The sequence below is a fragment of the Oenanthe melanoleuca genome, chromosome 10 (genome assembly GCF_029582105.1).
Source record: "Oenanthe melanoleuca isolate GR-GAL-2019-014 chromosome 10, OMel1.0, whole genome shotgun sequence".
Taxonomy (NCBI): domain Eukaryota; kingdom Metazoa; phylum Chordata; class Aves; order Passeriformes; family Muscicapidae; genus Oenanthe; species Oenanthe melanoleuca.
Genome location: NC_079344.1, coordinates 5,482,438 through 5,504,586, shown reverse-complemented (window position 1 = coordinate 5,504,586; position 22,149 = coordinate 5,482,438). Strand labels below are relative to the sequence as shown.

Below are 22,149 nucleotides of genomic sequence, written 5' to 3'. Positions count from 1 at the left end.
TAAAAATAGTATCCTGAGGGGGGAGATTACAAAACATCAATATAGCACAGAAAAACTCGAGATGGTGTCTTATAAATATGAACAAGGTATTCTGATCCTGTGTTATCTATGGCTGCTAACACTGAGTTCAGTTTCAGTACATACTATACACAGGAGTACTTTTTCCCCCACCTCAGCCTGCTTCTCATAATAGACCCATGTAGAAAATCTCCAGCTTTGTAAGAACTATTTACACAAAAAAATCCTAGGGGAAATGCTAGAATTTAAGTACTCTATTTTTGCTATTTTATTCACAAGATTTTACAGAAGCTGAGTGACAGAGAAATAGGGAAGCATCATTAAGCATCGTTAAGGCCTATGTGTTCCTTAACAGTGTAGACAATAAAGAGGGCAGAGTCTGAGCAATTAGAGATTGATTATTACCAAGTTAAAGTAGTAGGACAAACTTCAAAATATAACCATACCAAGGTGAAAACCATCAGGTTTTGTTCTACCTTTGTGAATAGAAAATTAATTAACAAAACAAAATTAATGCTGTTATACAGACACAGATTGATTAAAAAGGTGAGTATGACACACAAGAAATTAAAACAATACTTTGCAACTTATACACTTATTTCTTATGGTATGTTCTCATGTCTTCCAGTTCTAAGGGTTTATTTGACCCATGGCTCTGTTTGCTAAATTAGTCACAAGAAATCCAGGGTTCCAATTAAACTATAAGGATTACAGATAATATACTATCAGCAAGTCTGAACACTGTGTTTAACTAAGAGCAATGATACAGGTAAGGAGACATTTAGACTAAGTAAACAAGATGTGACAAGGAGTGGCTCCTCAAAAGAAACCCCAAACTAAACAAACCCTAAACCCAACTAAATAACAAAAACAAACAAACAAACAACAACAACAAAAAAACCAAAACAGTAGAAGACAGTCTTAGAGGAGACAAAGTAACAGGGAGTATTTGCAGTTCCCCCACTTATTATTTTGAAGCCCTAAATCAGAACCAGCAATGAAATCTTTCTAAGATTAGCATTGCACTTTGCCTCACCAAATGAACTTCTAAATAAACAGAAGAGAGTAAAATTGAACCAATGATAATTTTATATGTCTGTATTAACAGCTCCCCTTCTCCCAAAGTATTTACTTTTAAAGATTTAAATAGAGAATTACATATTCTTTGCATTCAGTAAACACTGAAAAAAGCACATGGAAACCAAAACTGTCTAAAGTTTATTGTGCATTTGAATTTAGAATATATGTTATCCTTTTGCCTCCTTGACCAGTGAATGCTATCTTTCCTAATGTTTTGTAGGAGTCTGAGATGGCGCCTTTAGAATTTGATTTTGTGTAAAAATACACACCAAATCTGATTTCTGCTACATTAAGGAGTCCTCTGGTAAAATACATGAAGCATGAAATGAAATAAACTATAGTTCTAGAATGAGTCCTTAAGATTACTTCCTTTAGTACTTGACCACTAATATTAAAGACTACTGGATCAAACTACAGTTTTAATTGGATATATAGGACATGATACAGTGGTATAGTTAAACTGCAAGTTAGATGCTAAAAAAAAGCATTGATTTGTATTCTTTTACTGGAAATATCTGTAATAGGAAACTAGGATACAATACACTCATTTTTAATGCATATTCCGTACAAAGAAAAGCTACTGCTGTCACCAGGTTATGCTCAAAGTCCATTCATCAAATAAATGTTAGATTAATTGGTTTGCTGTTTCTCAGTCTAAAATGAGATTACAGATTAATCTAATTCTCATTAATAGTGATGAAATGTTGATTATACATTTCTTACATTGCTTATTGCTAATGCACACACACAAAAATGGCCTGCCACATCATTTTTTAAAATAGCCTGATGTCTAATAATTTAATGAATTGTTATGTATAGCAACTTGCCCAAGAGCAAAAGTATCAGTTCCACCTGAAAACTTTGTTTTATTGGATGAAATGTTTGTGCTAATAAGAAGATCAGATAAGATAAAGAAAAGAAATTTCATTGTAGAGGTAATTTTTAACATTCTTCTTTCTTGGTAAGTAGAGAAAGTCAAAGATGGGAATGTAAAGGAATAAAACAGGCTGGAAGAAATCCAGGTGGAAGATGTAACATGCTAGAAGAGAGTTACACTGGAAAAATATGAGAGATATCAGACAGGAAGATATCTGGAGCCAAAGTCAAAACAGCCGAAAAGCTGCAAGAAAATACAGACATAGTGTTGGGTTCAGATGGGGTACATGGATTCATAACTGCTTGTGCATTTAATGGTCTGTTTTCTCAAATTCTTTTGATTCAAAATAATGCACACTGTGAAAATTTCCTTATTTCAGTTAATCTCAATAACCTCTGTCACACCAGAAATGGGATCAACTTCTATTCTTTCATTTTTTAAATCAGCAACCAGACATGATTTACACTGGAAAACTGGCACTGTTTTGTACCTGATCACAGATAGATTGCCATGCATCTATTATAATCTTCTTCTCCACATTCCTACCTTTTCTTTTTAACCCTGGTTCCTTTGTGTTGCATTCTCCTCTTCTCTTTAGCCTTTTGTTTTTTAGAAATGCTCCCATGAGTTTGTTGTGCATCCCATTACCTCCTCACCCCTCCCCAACAATTCCTGATCGTATAAGCAGTCAATTCACAGGAGAAGAGGAATTTCCCAAGAGCTGCACTGGTAGCTTTCATTTTCTGGTTATGTGCATTTCTAGGACTCCAACGTATTTTGCCTGGACACCATTTTGCAGATTGTGTTTGATTACTGGATTCATAATTGATGACTGGATATGGAACCCAGCCCCAGCAAGGCAAGCAGTTCAAAGCCTGAATACATTACATAAATCACCAGCCCAAATCCAAACTGGAAACATAGTAAGGGTGATGTAAGGACATGAGGACAGATGTACTTTTATCTGAATTCAAAGTGTTAGACCACAAACTGATTCCTCGGATTCTGTTGGAGTTTTCTGGGCATTTAGTATCTCACCAGAACACAAATAATATAAATTACATGAACGTATTTATAGTGAAAAAGTGTCAATGCATTTACACCCCAAAAAGTTACTTCCTCCAGTAGTCAGGCAACAGAATTTTTCATTAAAATCTTGCGTAACCTTTGCTGGTACCAGTGATCCAAACATGCTAATGCTCCATGCCAGGATTATCTTTTGGGTCTTTGTTTAAATACAGGGTCAGAATGTATATCTGGACTAATATGAAAAGGCAGTAGGTTGTAACAAGATGACACTGTGAAAGAATATATCAGAGACAGAACAACTCTTCTCTTTGGCTGCACTTTCTAGACAAAACCTTCAGACTTAGCAAGCAGGCAAGGAGTTTCATTTGCTATACAGAAGGACAGACACAGAATTACTTCCTAAGAGCTGACATAAAAAAGTCATCTGTGGCTGGACAGATTGTGAAACCCTGACAATGGAAGTGCTCAAAGCCCTGTGCTGCAGGTCACTATTCCTCTCTAGTGAACAGGAGTGGTTATATCCCTCCTTTCATTGATTTACCATTACTGAACGGATTCCTCATTTTAACAAAACATATTGTTATATTCTAGATAAGTCTTTGACAATTCTTTACACTAACCTATGGAATTCAATTGCCACCATTAATTTCAGTCTGGTATTTATCAGCAGAAGCTTTTTTCCTGCAAGAACCAATTTATTTAATTGAATAGTTTAAAGGGCTCCAAAACCACATACAAAAGATGAGGTTATAGCTAATAGCTTTCAAATATACTTAAAAGCTTGAATCATTAGCAGATGCTTTAACTAGAAATTTTTAAGTGCAAGCCAGAATTTATTGCAAACTAGTCTTAGTGGTGTGATTTTTCACATTTCATTTTTTCACAAATACAGGAGGCAGTTAAAATATGCTATATTTAGAAATATAGCCTGTACTTTGCTGTCCTTCTACTAATTCCAGTTTTTGACATTCCTAGAATATCACATGCATAATTTCTTCAATTTATTATCTGAGTATTAAGTTCTTAAACACATTTATCTCCAAAAATTTTTTAAAAGGTAAATAAATTCAGTTCCTCACATTTTACAAAAAACTGAGGGGTGCAATTCCAGAAGAACTGGAATGCTGTGATGCTGTTCCAGATAACAAATTTTTGGCTCCCTATGCATTAGAAAAAACAAGCATCAAAGGTTGGCACATGGGAAGCTGCTTCAGTGTAGTAGCTATTGGGAGATTGCAGTCCTAGAGACAGAATGCACCTGGAGGTGAGAGAGTCTCATTTCTAGGTCTTACCCATGCAAATATTTTGATATTTCCATGAAAAAGGAAAAAAATTCTGTAGATGGCTCATTGCAGAATGCCCTGAGGATAAGCAATGAGTTACCACTGAGAATGATACAGGTTCAGATCTACTCCAGGAGGGAATATCCAATTTCTTTGTGTCCAATCAGTGGGCTAGGGAATGACAACAGTGGTATTATCCACACACTTCTTCTGATCAAAGAAGTTCTGCACGTGACTGGGTATGGATTAAGAATGTATGTCATAAGATCAAACACTACAAATGAAAAATGAATACCAGCATAGCTCCTCTTAGCTTTATGCTAAGTAGATATAAAAGTGGATAAATAAATTTCCAAAAATCACTGCCTCTGACTCACATGAGAGTGGAAAACAAGACCACACTGACAACCTGCTAAATGGTTATTAACCTGAGATTATTGGTGTGTAGAAGAATGCAAGAAGGATACAGTCCAATATACATTTTCAGAATTATGATTAATGTCAAAAAAATTAGTGAAAACCTAAGCTTCTTTGAAGAACTGAAGAAAATCCTGCAGAAATCAATAGTAAGATTGCTATCAATATGTTTGGAACAGGTCCAGAATTATTATCTCTGACATTAACATAAAGAAATTGCAGCTGTTTGCATTTATATTTCCTTTTAGCAACAATGGAAGAACGAACTAGGACAGACCAGAGTTAACCCTTTCTCTGGCATGCGTTAAATGCACAATTTGGGTTTTTTTAATTCTTTATTTTGGTTTCTGGAAAAAATATGAGTTTGGTAACTTGGGTTTTTTCTTTTGGTTTTGTTGTGGTTTTTGTTTGTTTGGGGTTTTTATTCAAATCAGCAATTCTGTCTGTATGGAACCACAGAAAAATATGGCATTTTAAATTATTCATCAAGTGAAGCTATTGTCTACATCTGTTCACCCTTAACCATGAAGTAAGGATGCAGGAGCTTCAAAGGAGTAAGGACCTTTCTGACCAAAAAATAAGAAATTATATAATATACTATCAACTTTAAAGATTAAAACTGAATGACAAATTCTGAAAGTTTGGCTTTAAAAACCACCAAACCAACTTCTATTCACTTCAGTGGAAATTTTTTGAGGTAAAAAAGATTAAACATCTCTAGATCTAATCTATTATTTCCAATTAAAGAAAAATGCAATATAGTGCAATAATGATGGCTGCCAAGATTCAGATTATTTTACTTTGGATCAGAGGGCACAAAGCCAGTCCTGAATTGTAGCTTTAAAACCCAAAACAATATTTAACCTTTACCTTGATATCGCACAAGATGCCAACTACTGTACAACCCATAAATACAGAGTATTTAATAAAATATTACATACCTGTCAGATAAATTACTAAATCCAGATATAATCACTCATCTTAACAATTACACTGGTTGTGGACTAACTCCTGCATGGGTTTTTAGTAATTTCTGCATATCATTAAGCCAAAATTAGTTATACTCTTTCATATATTAGAAATCACAAAAAAATTTGTTCAATTCTCTACGAACTTATCAAGTTTTATGATACATATGACAAAACCATAAAAACCAAAACAAGAACACTTCTGCTATTTATTTACCTCAATAAATAATACAACAAACATGAGTAGAAATGAGAACAATAAGAAATCTAAAATAATATTAAATATAGCACAAAATCTCTTTTCCAATCATTCTGTATGTCTTCAGCCTCTTTCAGACTACATTAAGTTCTGAATATATTAAAAAATTGACTTTTCCTTACAGCATGTAGTTATGTAGTTCAGATCACGGAGTATGAAAATGACATAGCCAGTAGAAAAGCTTATGCAGATGGTTCTCCTAGTAAAGCAATTTTCTAGCTGTTTTTTGAATAAACATTAAATAATTAGGTTAAGAACAAAATGGCAGTAAAAACCATAGACATACAAACAAATCCCCCTTTCAGAGAGTAGAAGTAACTCCCCTGAATTCATGATGCTAGAATTAAACATCAATTGACTACTAGAATCATACCAGCACTTTTTATGTAACAAAAATGTTGGGGTTTTTTTTAATCTAGTATAGAAAGTTTTGAAATATACCCGAAGATCTAAACACATTTAGAGTTTGGAGACATCTGCATTTGAAACTTTCAGTTAGTTGCATTTTAGCTGTATATCTCTGTCAAAATATTTCATTGAAATACACCCTGAAAATTCAGAAAATTGGAAATTAAGTCCATACATGAACCTTACAGCTGGAGTTGCTTTAGTTACAATGCACCTTGGGCCAAACCACATAAATTAAATGATTTGAAACAATCTTCAATGTAAGCAAAGTATAAACTCATATATGACAATCATTGGAAGTGTTTTGCATTTCAAAATTATAGAGACACTTCTTTGTATTGTGGCCTGAAGCAAGTATCACTGATCATTTTTAGTATGCTGGAACAAGGATATTGGTAACAAATTTTCATGACAGACACACACACTCAATGAGATAATAAATTAGTTTCCCAAGTGAAGGCTCACTAATAAGATTGGATCTAAAATTTAGGTCACTTAATTTTAAGACTCAGCTAATGGGCTAAAAAAAAAAAAAAAAAGAGTATAACTTCATAACATAAATTCAGGTTCAATCTTTTTTACCATAAACATTAGCACCATTGTAAAGTTTCAAAGAGTAAGCTTCTTGTAAAATGAAATTATCTAATTGTAAAAGGCATTTGATATCTCCTTGCAGGGAGGTTATTTCTAAAAGAAAAATAAAATATTATGTATTACATTATGAAGTTATAAAATTTAAGCAATTAATTTTTAGAGCTGTGTAAGGTCTGATGTCACTGGAAAGGCAGATTTGTAAAACTTCTTTCCAATATGATTTATTGATTCTATTTCAACTACAGTGCTTCTTTTATTTGCAAACACCAGACCTATTAAACAATCAAAGAAACTTTACCTTTTCTTCTTTAGTATTCAGAGATGAAAGTCCTTTAATTCCTTGACAATCATATGAGAAAACTCCTAGCCTGATAAGGTTAGATATAGGTCATTTAGCCTGTCTCACACAGAAGTAAAGTATTGTGAACTCATACTCCCAGCTTGTTCTGATTACTAGAGGAAGTTCTTTTAAAATAATATACCAACAGATTTTCCATTTACAAGGCAAAGAAAATTTTCTGAAGAATGCTTTACAAGGTCATAGTGATAGAACAAGGAGTAATGTATTTAAACTGAAAGAGGATAGTTTTAGCTTAAATATAAGGAAGAAATTGTTTATTGTAAAGGTGGTGAGGCAGTGGAGCAGGCTGCCTGAAGTTGTGGATGGCCCATCCCTGGGAGTGTTCAAGGCCAGGCTGCACAAAGCCCTAAGCATCGTGGCCAAGTGAAAATGACCCTGCACATGGCAGGCAGTTGGAACTAGATGATTTTTAAGGTCCTTTCCAACCGAAACCATTCTATTATTTTTAACATATTGCAAATCCCTCTCAGTGTTTGGCAGGGTCCAAACTTACCATTTCCATTCTCTACTATGGCCAATGGCTCTCTGCAAATCGCTGTCTTTCTCAAGGGATTAATAGTCCTCTGAACTTCTGCCAGCAGCACTGCTTGCATTGCCTCAACAATCTGTCATAAATGCAAATTATTGTTGGATATCAGTACCTCAACTATTTATCTAAGTATTTGACAATTTTAACCAACTAGCACAAAATCTGGAGACTGTCCTGGTGAATGTCATTAGAAAGTCGACGTTTATTAGTCTTTCAGACAGTGATAATTATGTGTCTCTACATACACATTGAAAAAAAAAAGGTTAACTAGATAGCAATAAAATAGTGTAAGTTGTCAGTCAGGAACTGCTCCCCAATAAACATTCATTTTCTTTAATGTCAAATCTAGAATCAGTCACCTACTGCCTCCTTGATTTCAAGGATAAACAAATACTAACAAAATATATTAGTAAAGCACAAGGTAATAACAGCTAATAAGTATCTTTATTCTTTTTCCCTGATATGTGCAAAAGTGCTTGGTAGACTGAATAATGACCTTGTTGTCTTGGGTGACATTTTAGGATTCTTGGCATCTAATCTCTGATAAAATTAAAGAATGTTTTGTTATTAGTGGTGATGGTCTATTCCTCTAGCTCAAACATAACATCCCCATATTTTTTGTCTAACACATTCCTCAGACTCCTCTTATGCAAAAGGAACACCTCCTGGAGTTGTGAGCAGCCTGTAAAAGGCACTTGCAATAGCTGATGCACCTCATGTGGGCATTAGGACAATGCAGTGTGAAGACTGTCTCACTGTTTCCTTCTCTTTAGCAAAATGTTGCCATAAGAACTAAGGACATTTAAAAATGCAAAGAAACTTATATAGCACATGAAGGCCTTAGACAAAAGACCCCAAACCTTTGTAATTCTTAGTTTTAATTTCAGCATGGTGTATCTTCTCTTCATTTGGTATTTCCTTCAGAAAAAAGAATACCATTTTTCTCATTTGGGAATATATTAATTCTCAAGTACAACAGAGTGAATCTAAGGCTTCAACTTCAACTTAAATATGAATTCGAATTTAATAAAAAAACTTTAATGTATTTTATTATAAAAATTTAAGATTATACACTATTTATATTATAAAACGATTTTGAAATTATTTTAATTTTCACATTAATTGAAATTGATATGCAGTATCCACCAAACTGCCTGGAAGAGAGAATGAAGTACCTGTCCTCCAAAAACATCTCTAACTGCCTTTGTAAATTCAAATCATTAAGTGGAACAAAGGCTGAGGGTGTCCTTTGTGACAAAATCCTTTATTGTAGACAAATACACCATAGTCAGGTCCACAATGTGAAAGTTCACTGCAAGTGAACTCAGCCCTATGTGATTCAACATAGCACAAGCCTTCATCTTGTTATAATAGAACTTTATTTTACAGGGAAAACCAAAGGCAGTTTCCAGTTCCTCACATCTATACAGCCCTGAGCTTTGGGGATTACAGATCCTGACTTTGCAGCAGACTCTTGCAATATATCTACAATAATTAAGAAAGAGAATGAAACACAGACATGTTTTCATTGTCCTGGGGAAATTTTTGACCAAAAAATTCTTACAGAGGTACACAAAAGAAATCTGCTAAGAATCTGTCACTAATCTGGATCAGATGCTCTTTACTTGTACCATTGCTGTGCATGCCAGGCAGCATTTGCAAAAACTTCCTCTAACATCTTAAAGCAAAAAACTGTAACAAATGGCACAATGTGGTACTACTGTAGAGGCGCCTGTAGATGTCTCTGCATGTTACTTGACTGTGTCTGTTGTTTCTGCATTTCCACAGTGCTTGGTGTGGTGGTTTCATGCTTAGTTTTGTCTTCTCATGGAATATTACCCCAAAATTCATATACCTCATCTGTCCTTATCACCAAGTTTAAAAATCTTCAGTAGATTTTCCTGTTTCTAACACATAACAAATCAACATGAGTATCTTTCATTTTCTCTGATCACTTCCACTTTATCTTTAGTGGCCTCCTGGATATAAATTAGCTGCCTTATTGGCTACATTTCCTTTCATTTTTTCCTGGTTATTGTAATTGCTGTTGAAAATACAATGTGTTTTGTAGTTGGGATTGTTAAATGTGACAAAATATGCTGCTTCTTTGACTGAGGAAGCATAAATAGCATATGTCCACCTATAAATACTGATATTAAAAGTGAAAGGTAATTGTTTGACTCTGAAGCAGCAATAATACAGAATAATTCAAAAAAGACAAGGGAACAAAAGTTGAGGTAAGTTGTGCTGCTACATCTATACTAAGTTATCCTGGCTTTCCTTTCCACACTTTATCAATTACTTCCAAGGATAACTATTCTCTTTCTGGCGAGTGGGTTTAAAGAGAGAAGTCAATAGATATAACTCCTGGTTATTGCTCAGGCCATAACCTCTACAGGTCTGAGCCTTGCAGAAACTGCCTCCCAGGTGCCTCCATAGCACTGTCACATCACAGGGCAAAAGATTCACATCAAAACATCAACTTGAATGATCCAGCCTACTTTGCTCTAATTCTGTACAGTAATTGTCACAACAGTTGTCTAGATAATTCTACTGGACTATATCTTTTTCTTCATATATCTATCTGGAAAGATGAACACACAAGTTATTTCTGGGTGGGATAAGAGTGTGACAAGGAATGGTTATATTTTATCTGAAAGAGCAGCAGAACAGGTGAAGATGTCATTTCCTTTCAAATCATCTGGGCAACAGAAAATACTAAAAAAATATTTTAAAAGCATACATATTTTTAAAATTTGATTCAGAAAATGAGCCTTCAAGTTCAACAAGTCAGTAGACCCTTGATAAAACATTTGCAGCAGGCTTTTTCAGCAGTTTTTTTCAGTTTTATTGTTTGCATAGAATCTGTTACAGCACTGTAAGGAGATGACTAGCCAATAATTGGTATCTCCTTTGGGTCATGTCTGAGAGTCTGTATCCTTCATGGAAATCACAATAGAAAAAGTTTTTAAAAACAGTCTAAATAGTGATGTTTTTTGGTAAATATACATGAGTGCTTAATCAGGCTGCTCAGGATTAATAAATTGGCCATTAAATTGTGATTGCATAAATAAAGTATTAACAAAACCATGTTATTGTCAAAAAAAGCTATAATTGTGTATAAACTACTGGTCACTAAATATCATACCTACTACCAACATTTATTTTTTTTTTAATCTTTAAAGTTTTATGGCACTTTGGTGGCAAGCAATCCAAAATCTGTGCTACTAAGTGGGTTAACAAAGCTTAGTGCAGCTACAATGCTTTACCTGAATAATGTTAAAATTTGAGAAGCATTGAGAGCATGATTTTTTTAGTACTTGACAATTTCAGTGTCGTAAATTTAAAGGCTTTTCAGGTAAAAAAAGTGTGAGGCAGCTTATTCCATACCTTATCTTCCAGAACACTAACCTCCTGTGCTAGATGAGACCAGTATCAATGCAATTAACTGATCAGTAGCCAAATACACTCAGAAATAAAAATACCTAGATCTCACATATACAGTTATGCTACAAACACAAATTCCATAAATATATTAACTACTCTCTAAAGAGGTCAGCAAGAGGTTATATGCATTCCACATGACAATTGCAGTTATTGAGGTTTCAAAAGAAGACGAAAATCTCTTACTTTAAGAGAAAGGGGAGAGCAAAAGAATTCAGGAATAATATGGAAGATGTGAGACAGGAGGAATAAAATAAACAACTGATAAGCTCAAGATGAAATGCTAGAATCAATTGAAAGTAAATATTTGCAGAAACTATTTTTGTCTAACAGAACAGGGGAGTATTACTGCAGCACCCTTTCTCAGCTCTGGAAAATATTCTTTGCATTTGAAGTAGGAGAGAGTTGCATTCAATTTCAAAAGTAATATCATAAACTAGATTTGTAACAGGTATTTCCCCTTTCTGGAATAAAATCCATTGTGGTCAGAGTATAATATTTTGAGTTATTTATCCCTGAATATTAACTCACTCAAACAACTAGACAACTTTATTTAAATACATATTTTCAAAATGAGAAATGGTTTCTAGATTTCACTGCTTAGATTGTTTCACCACTGACTGTCAACTCTCAAAAAGTTACTAATCTCTCAAGACTTCAGATTCTTCACTAATAATAGGGATGAGCATCCTATTGGATCATCTGACCTGAAGAACCCATAATTACATGACTTGCAATTTGTTCTTAAAGACTGTTGCAATAATTAAAGACTCGGGATTTTTGCCCATCACTAAGGCATTTTCAGTTTCTTCTATAATAATACATTAATATAGAACACTGCCTTTATTTTGCCCTTTTGTATTCCTGGAGTCAAAGATGGCATTTTTTTATATAAGTTACATGTGGTTGTTAGAGAAGAAATAGCTCATTTTTTAAATAAATGCTATGAACAAGAAGACTTAGATAAAAGATTAGTAGGAAAGTTACTTTGTCCCATCTAAACATTTAAGGCTAAATAGTTTAATGAGTGGCATACTTCATACTGTAATACTAATCTGCTTTCCAAAGACCTGAATGGTATGACTTCTGTAATAGTTTCCCCAGAAATTATAACTATTAGTCACACTAATATTCCAATTACTAAATTACAGTAAAATGGCACTTAAGGATTACATTGCTACAAATGACACAGGCTATTTCCTACCTTTACAGATTGGTCATTCCAACAGCAAATGAGTTTCAGCAATGAAATGCTCCCAAAGTCTGGGGAATATCTGCTCTTACCTGAAAAACACATGTATAATTTATGAACTGACAATATATAGAGAGGGACACACACAGAAAAATATTTTAGCATTTTAAAATTTTCATTTCAGCCACATACTTGAAAAGATGGGAAAAAATGTTCTTAGAACATCTGATACAATAAGCACAAAGTGTTCAGACAATCTATTGCTTTAATATTTATTCTCATCCTAAATTAGAGTTGGGATTTTTTGTGGTTTTTTTCTGGTGTTTTGTTGGGTTTTTTTCTTTGTTTTGTTTGTTTTTTAAACAGAGGAATGATATCCAATGGAGTACTCTTCCATTACAATTTTCTAAATATATCAAGAATACTGCTGTCCAGTGTATCCTTTATGCTAAAGAACAAGTTGTTCCTAGAACCTCCAAGATCTGCAAGTCTTAGATCGGATTTTATTTTGTAAATCTGAACAACTGTATGAACTAGGAGATACGGCATAAGACTTAGATTACCTTAGATTTTTTAGGTTACTCAGTAAATCTATTTTTATTTTCATGAACATTGCAGTCACCACTTCCATGCCTTTCCCCTACTTCTTTTCAATTGTCACTTGATTTTATGTTTCATCTCTTTTTTCCAATGGACCTCTCTGCTGTCATTGCAAGTTCTACAGTTGGGGTGGATATTAGAGAAGGAACAGTAACTAATTTTTGATAGGGATATTAAGGTTTACCTACACAGCAGAGCATCAAGATTTGATGCAAAAGAATTTGTGTTTTCAGTCTAGACATGGCTAATTCTGTAAGAGGAACACTATATTTGTCAGGCAGGTAACATGTACTGACAAATGTCCATATTCTGTCAAGGTTTTTATTTAAATGTTCTTTGGTTAGTTACATACTGTAAACAAACCAAGGCTGGCTTGCAAAGCCAAGATTGACGAGCGATGGCCTGTGGGACATTAACAGGAACAGATTACTTTATTCTGCCCTGAGCCAGAAGTCTGAAGGCATTATTGAACAGTCAGGATGGCTCTTGTATTACTAAGGCAACAGTTTGCTTGGAGGGCTGTATATATTATTGGGTGGGCACATCATGGTGATGAGGGAGATGGGGGAAGGGGGTGAGGGCAGTGTTTGTCTTATTACATTGCTGTTTTTCTGATTGCTGGAAAGTGTCTTTAGAAACTCAGTGAAATGTCTTGTCAGAACAGGAAAAATATCATTGATTCCGGTTAACACTTTGTTTACACATTTTTTGTGATATTCACAGACGAAATAGAGTAATTCAGTTTCTCTGTTTGCAGATTGGACAGCATAAAGAGAAACATTTTTTATCATTATTGAAATTAAATTCTATATTTTAGCAACAAAAAGCATGCAAAACCAGAACATTTAAAAGTTAGTAGTGCCAATGCACATACTTACTGCTTGGTAAGTCCCCATAAAAACTGGGGCATGAAAGTGCTACTGCTTCTACATTTTGCCATTTCTCATGTACAGATTCTGGTTTCTGTGGACTAAAAGAATATGAAACTATTAAACAAAACCTGAACATATATATGAAAAATCTTTTGTATTAAAGTGGGGTTGGGGTTTTTTTACAGTAGGTACTCTGATATCAATTACTATCAACCCCATTTAAGCTTCTCCTCAGAAATCACTTGCTTTCTTTTTTCCTAAAACTTGGTATTGAAACATTCATAAATACACATCACTGAGAAGCACCATCTAAATGAGCCTAATAAGTTTTGAGCCAAACGTGAAGCTTTATCTTCAATATAGAAACAAATTCATATGTAAAGAACTGAAAAACACCATTTCCACAAAAGAATTTGTCTGGATTTTTTTCTAATACATAGAACAAAAGTTCAAGGGAAACTAAAAGCATTTTTTATGGGTTCCATTTTTTTTTTCCACAGTGTTAAATAATTTAGAGTATCGTTACAATACTTGGGATTTCAGTGGACAGCTACAATTGAAGAGACTAGTGTTGTACAGATGCTTGCTCTGAGTCATGAACTCAGCAACGTAAAACAAAGATATGGACAGTGGAGAAAGAAAGTGAAAAAAACCACTCCAAACCCTTGCACAACTTCTTTTAAATAAATCACTATAGCGATCTGCAAAAACTACATTTATGTGTCATTTAAAAAAATAATATATTTGTCTTTCAAATTCACTACAATGAACAGTGAGCCATAACATTTCAAAAGACTTTACAATACCAAGCAACTCTGAAAGCTTGCAGCTTGAGATTTTTAAGTCAGACACAAGTGTCAAAAAGTAAGAGAAAAATTCTTTGAACATCTTTTCTTGCCAGGTTCTTCCTGCTTCTGTCCCATTTTTATGATCTGATACATTTTGCTGCAGGTTCCTTTATTTTCACAGGCTGTGTCAAATTGCAAAAAACTGACAGACAGACACCAGAACCTGTGAGAACTGGTTCTAACTACTTCTGTAAATACTGTTGTGAATCAGAGTTCAGGATGTAGGTTTCTTTTCCTTTGAGCATACTGAAGTTTTGGATAAAGCAACTGTCCAAAGAGGTCTGGCTGCATACTGTACTTTTTGAAGGAAAACTTGCCAAAATAACATTTGTTAAAGATGGTAAGGTTTATGTCTTCACATATCCTAGAGAAAAATTAAAGTTATATAGCATTGTTCTTAAAAAAGAAGGGGGGGAAAAAAAAAAAAGGAAAATATTTTTCCTTGATGCAACTTTAATACTTATAATTTTACAGGCTATATGTCCCAAAGCCAGGATGTGCACATCTGGGAAAAATGTTTGATTCTGGTACACTAATTAGTTTCAATTACACAATGTCTTTCCAAAAGAGTGCTGCACAGGCAAGAATGAAGTACTGTTTTGCATGGAAAGGAATTCAGGTTCAAGCTGGAAACCTGAAACAAGTACTCATATAAGAGCTTGTATTGAGCATGGACCAATAGGCAACACCATTAGCAGCAGAAGTAACTGAGAAATGTGCATTTGCCCTGTGGGATGGTGCACATGTCTTGGGAGACAATGAGTGCCTAGAGCTTTGTGGGAGATGCAGATATTTGCTGCAAGATCAATATTTTCTGCACCCCCACCCTCTTGCCTTGGGGCCATAGCATCACCAACACTGAAGTTAATTGTCCCTAAAAAACTAAATACAGACCAACACTATGTTTGCCAAACAACAAAAAATCTGTGGACAATATCCATTGCCTGATTAGCATGCTCTATTTGGCTTGAGCACGTTATTTTTCCTTTAATGCTGAAAAAGCATTTAGTCAATAAATTTGCTTTGAGTAGCATTAATGTTATTTGGGATGGTCCTCAGAACATAAGGGCTGATGAGACGTTCATTGCCAGTAGCTGCCATCATTACTGGGTGCACTGTACTTCAGCTAGTATAACTAGGGCAGCCTATTCTTGTCTCTTATGTTTTATTTATCTGTGAAGTCAAGGGTTCCATGGCAAAGGAAGTATATTGCTTATAGGGAGTGGAACTCTAAACAGCACAAATGTGCTTAATGTACATCTCACTATGTGCCTAAAGAGAACTCGTTATTCTACTTTGTTTAAACTGCCTCTGGGAAAACTGGGTGTGAAGCTGGGTAATTCCAGTTCTTGCTCTTATGAAAAAAAAAAAAATCTTGCATCAGTTCTCATTTGCTAAACAGATAAATGTACAGACCATTATATTCTGCCCTCCTCTTCTTCAAAAAACATCTGTCAAAAAGCTCCAGAGAAAGAACATAAGCTCTATTAAAGAAGTACATATTTTAAAAAGTTTGTTTCATTTTTCATTTTTTAACCATTACAAAGGAAAAGAAGACTCAGAATACTCTTAGTTGGAAGGGACCCACCAGGACCATTAAGCCCAACTCTTAAGTGAATGGCCCATACAGGGATTGAACCCACAGCTCCAGTGATATCAGCACTGTGCCCCAACCAGCTGACCTGATCTCACAGTCCTACAGAAAGAGCTCAGAAGCTGAAAGTATGGAGACATACTTGGTGAAGATCTTCTTTCCAAAAATATATGACTGGCTGTGTGTTACCTAATAAGCTCTTCAGAGGTAAGATTTGGGGCAGGAATAATACCAATTTAATACTTTACATTTAGAGATTGCTCTTTTCTGACTTGTTCTTTGAAATCAAGGTATCAGCTTGGTGTTTTATTTTAAGGCATGCTTCATTTTTATGTGTTTTCGGGACAGAAAGGTGTAAACAAGTGCATTAGTGTGACTTGGAGAAATTGGATTTGGATGTAGAGACATTAGAAAATATAATCTACTCATAATGAAGAAGTTCTTACCTTTCGATTTCATCTGTAACTGCTGAGGGTGTGTTAATTATCCTGTTGATTAAAGCTATTCTGCTAAATAAAAAAAATATTGTTTCCAAGTCCCTTGTTCCATAATCATTATTCTCAGGTCCATCCTCCTTTCCAGATTGTCCTTCAGTCGCAGTAAGGTATTTGTTTGATAAATCAAGGACTCTTTTTGAAAACAAATTGAAAACTTCATGTTCTCCTAGCACACCACAATCAGTACATCTCCATCCTGGCAACATCAGTGAGAGGTGACTTTCATCTGACATAAGTCCAAAAGAAACAGGACACTGAAGCCTCAAGATATCCAAGTGTCCTGCACAGAGATTGTCTATTTCTTTGTCTACACCCCATGGTAGGAGACATGACAAAAGCAGTTTAGCTGTATCAGTGGCAATGTTCACATCGATGTTTCCTGATGGCTGCATTCTGATCTTTCTTGAACTCTTCATTTTCTTCCGTCTTTTCGTGCCACCACTTTCTTCCACAGGCCTAGCTGCAGTATTATCCCTATGAACTTGGTCTGAACAAACAGTCTCTGCCTGCCCATCTACTTGAGGTACAAAGGCAGCAGTTTTATTTCTTTTTAATGTCAGTGCCCTTTTCTCAGTAGTACTTTTAACTCTTTCTAGGGTGCATTGGTTGTGGAATGATTTTGATGACTTTAATCCATTGAGTTGAGATGAGAGCAGTTCCTCAAGTTTTTCCAGGTCAAATAAGAGAATATGAAAATTTGCATTGTTCCATTTTGTCTTAGCTGGTAAAATAGTAAAGGGCTGTTGGACGCAGCTTGTATCAGTCAACTGAAAGAAAAATATTAAATGCCCATACAAAAATCCAACAGTACTTTGTAATTTTCAAGATATCAATATAGAATTGCCTATGGAATAGACAAAAGCTATTGACTCTGCTAAGTTCAATTTAATTATATTTATTCAGTTTTGATTATGTAAAAAAGATTTGCCTCCAAATAGCTTAAGATACACAGAGACATCAATGTATAAATACTATAAAACAGGATCCTTAATGTCTTCAATTACACAGCCATACTATAGATTGCATGTGTCTTTGCAGAAACTCTAGGCTGGTATCTTTCCGAAGTCTCAAGCTAAAAGGATTTTTTGAATATTTTAAAGCATAAAACCTTTGTTTTTTCAAAATAGAGTACAATGCTGCAAAATTCTTGCAAACCCCGTGTGTCTGTATGCCTTTTTGCAATTTGCTGTATGGGATCTCTCTCTCTCTATATATATATATGGGATTTGTATGGGATAAAGACTATGCCTTCAGCTATTTCAAAACATGCAAAGATATCTAAAAGTCACTTCCTTCTGAGGTAAGTCAAATATCAATATGACAATAAGGAACCTAGGTAAATAAATCTCTACACTCACAATTAATTATCTTAGCTGAAAATAGTTAAGAGAAAAAGGCTACTACAATGTTTGTGAACATCTGACTTTATCTTGTGCCACAGTATTTCCTACCTGCATCTTTCTAGAATTCTCCTTACCTTTTCCCCAACTTCAAAGCCCATTCACAGTAAAGGCAATTTGTAAAGCATAATTTCAATTCTACATACTAACATGATAAATTCATATGGCTAATTAAAGTTGATAATAAATGCAAACACATAGTTTTTGAAACCAGAAGATTTGAGAAGAGCTACAGCTGCTCTCAATTTTAGACTCACACGTTAAAGTGTAGAAGTAACTTAATGATGATGAACTGTCAACTGAATATAAGGAAATGTTCAAAATAATCTTCATTAAAAAAAATTCCTTGCATTTTCATTATTTAAATGATGAATAGTCATTAAGAAGAAAATTTTACATATTTTCTTTTACCAGTGCACTTGGCATAGGGTGGGCACTATGCTGTGACAAACTCCAGTGGAAGGGATGTCTCCAGGCATTTTGAAAATGAGCTGATGAGTCCATACAGTGACACAACATCTTATATCATAATCCTGCTCCATCTACTGAAGAAGTATGTTTTCAGGGAAACACCAGAAGTGAGGGAATATAAACTCCTTGCTGACACTTCTGCCCTTTTCTTTAAGCATTTATGACTAGTATGTTCTTATTGTCCTGCACAAGCTTATGCTCTCAGCACCATATTTAGCCTATTTCACCTTTACAAGGAGACACACACATCAAGAAGTAACTTTTCATCTCAGTAATAGTTTTTCAAACAATCATGCCAGGTAATACAGAATTTTCCAGATCACTCTTAGTTTTGGTTTTCTTTTGATAATTTGAAACATTCCACTAATGCAAAAAACTTTCTGTTGAAAATAGTTAAATCTCAAAATAAACCATCAAGTTTTAGTAAACAGGGCAGCAACCAGCTCTTGCTGGAATGCAACATTATTTACCTCATCTCTCTCATGGTCACCTTACCTAACTCCTTTTACATTAAAAACTATGATATTATAGGGTTAGCTATTTTTAAACTTTTGATATTGTAGTACAATATCAAAACTGTTGATATTGTAGTACAAAGAACACATGAAAAGAATTGACTGCATAAACTCTATGTCATGTGACTATTTAGTTTTGAGCAGTAATTTTTTTGTTATTTTGTTATTTAGGCTTTTTGTTTTTTAGAGAATGATGCTCCTAAGCAGATGAGTATGTACTCTAAATACATAATCCCATTTAAAGATCTCCATAGGGAGTCATAAGTAAGAGATTATAACTGCTTGTTCAGGTTTTCTTTTTATCCCTTTCCTTTTTCCTTTTTAAAAATAATACATTGCAGTTAAGCACTAGGATTATTTTAATCTTTAATTATGCTGTTTCCTAATAGATAGCGAGAACCCCATGGAATGCAGACACTGGAATTCACACACTAGCTTTGATATTAATTGAAGCTATTATTATTTAGCCTATTATTTTCTCTTTCTGTACATTCATATTTGCTTGACTAACATTAAGAAACCTTTAGTGAAATCACTATCCAAACAAAGGAAAACAGCGACAATGTCAATCCATTGAGACATCTGCTGATGCTACCACATATGAAGTCACAATAAACAGTCATGGCTTATTGACATTGATCCTAAAAATGTCTGCCAAGTTATCTTAGGTCTCTGCCATAGGCATTTCATTCCAATGAAAGAAGGTGGGCATACAAACTTTAGACATAAAACACTATTTAGGACATGTTATTCTCTTTACAGAGAATGGAAAGACACCCATAAAACTTACTACAAACTAGAGAGCTGGAAACTGCATTTTTTAAATAATGAAAAACAGATCAACAGATATCATGTATTGGTACCTTTCCTTTTCTAGTTTAACATTTCTAGTTTTAAAGTTTATTTTTGATATGTACAACCTAGTGTTAGCTTCAAAGCAGAAAGTCTGACTACAGACTAAAATTATATCCTGAGACCTGTGCATCACTGAGCCACAGCAGAACAAGCTTTCTATATCCAGGAAAGAGCAAGATTGAGGGAGGCTTTGCAATGCTATTTTCCATGCATGGCCAGGATCCCCTAACACGTCTCCAGTTTGCTGCTGAAGGTGCTTGAGCCAGGATCAGACAAGAGCTAGAACAGATTATTGCAGTTGGAAGGGACCTACAATGATCATTGAGTCCAACTAGACTCTCCAAATGCCCCTTAAACACTCACTGGCTTGGGGCATTGAGCACCTGTCTCAGGAGCCTGTTCCAGTTTTCTGGCATGCAATTCATCACTGCTCCACTACAACCCTGCTCCTCTAGGTCTTTTCCCCTTTACTCATTCTCAGCACCCAAGGAGAAATTTTCCTGTGACTATGGGAAGGGGGCAGCAGGGGGCTGTGCTTACTGTGGCCCCCAACTGCATCAATATATGCCATAATCTTTAACAGATTTAAGACAGACCTCTCACATAAAAATTTCATGGGAAGCACAATTCAAGTGTTATTTTACCTAGCTGCCTTCTCATCTCTAAAGGCCTTCTTCCACTGGGATTCAACTTGTTCTGGGAATGGTATTCCATTAAAATACACACTTCCATTAGCTGACAGGGATTCCCATACTTTTTCAGCTCCTCATACGCATGTACTTTTTCCACATATCTGCTTACTTTACCAGAAGTATTCTATTGTGGGTTTTGTACTAAAAACAGACTTGACAAGAACAATCTTGACATTCATTTTACATAAAGGAAATAAAGTAGCAAAGAATCACAAGGTAGAAATTTTAGAAGGCAAACAAAACTCAAAATACATTTAGAGGCTGCCTTGATAGCACTGCATAGAAGTTGCTCAGTTCTCACAGAACAAGTAGTATCAATTCCTATGCCAAATAAGTTCAGAAGTATTAAATGTGGCTTTTCTTCCAGACTTTTGGCATTCTTTATCCACTGCACTCCCACTTGATCTCAAATACAGAAGGACAGAACTGGCAGAAAACTGGTCTCAAAGTTCCCAGTGCCTGCAGAACAAATCATGATGTACAAAACCTAAGTGGCAGCTATCCTGTTGATAGCTTATATGATGACTCTAAGTTAGTTTTTTTAATTTGGTAATATTCAAAGAGTTTAATTCTGTTCCTTTGAGCTTCCCCTTTAAAGGGACATATTTTGATTCATTAACACTGAACAAGTTCTATCCCCTCCTTTATCCATTGCTTGTCACTTGCAAAGGCTCAAGAAAACATTAAACAAATTGAAGAACTTATTTTAATGGTGCACTGCTGTCTGATTTTTCTTGAGGCCAAGGATTTTCTATTTCTGATTTGCTTGAGAGTTTTGGTTTGGTTTTTTTTTTGAAGTTATATACTTCTCTATTTTGACAGCAATTAGGCCATTGGCTTTTAATACAAATACAACATGACAGCCCACTGAAGTACATGATAAAACAGTCTTATCTGACAGACTTTTAAAGAGTAATTGTTTCATTATTAAGTATACTTACTATTACTAAATTAATGCAAACTACCATTAAAATACAAGCATCCTACTGTTTGCTCAATAAAGATATCCACTTGTACTCTGTTTTCAAACAAGATTCTTAAAACAATTTTTTTAAAAAAATGGAATCATCAAAACCCACCATATCTTAAAGGCTCTAGGAAGTTTTTGACACCATTATTTCTGAAACATGACAATGATGTTTGATAATACAATATCAATATGCTTATTTCAATGAAATTAACAATTGTTTTTGTCATCTGTGTTTATTGTAGTCTAACTTTTTGTTACACTACAAAGAAAATAGAAACCTTAAAGACTATATATAATGTCTGACTCAGTCTTCATTAACTCTGTAACAATCATCAACATTAACAGCAAACATTTGGTTTTAGAAAACTAAATTGTG

At 34.6% G+C, this 22,149-nt stretch overlaps 1 protein-coding gene across 1 annotated transcript in view; it reads right to left on the bottom strand.

Annotated features, from left to right (window-relative positions):
- WDR72 (WD repeat domain 72) overlaps positions 1 to 22,149 on the bottom strand; it is a 92,654-nt gene that overhangs the window by 32,256 nt on the left and 38,249 nt on the right. The window contains exons 14-17 of the mRNA XM_056500044.1: positions 16,820 to 17,637; positions 13,938 to 14,029; positions 12,472 to 12,551; positions 7,788 to 7,899 (exon numbers count right to left, since the gene is read on the bottom strand). Coding sequence (XP_056356019.1) covers positions 7,788 to 7,899; positions 12,472 to 12,551; positions 13,938 to 14,029; positions 16,820 to 17,637 — 1,102 coding nt within the window. The remainder of the gene's footprint in view (positions 1 to 7,787; positions 7,900 to 12,471; positions 12,552 to 13,937; positions 14,030 to 16,819; positions 17,638 to 22,149) is intronic.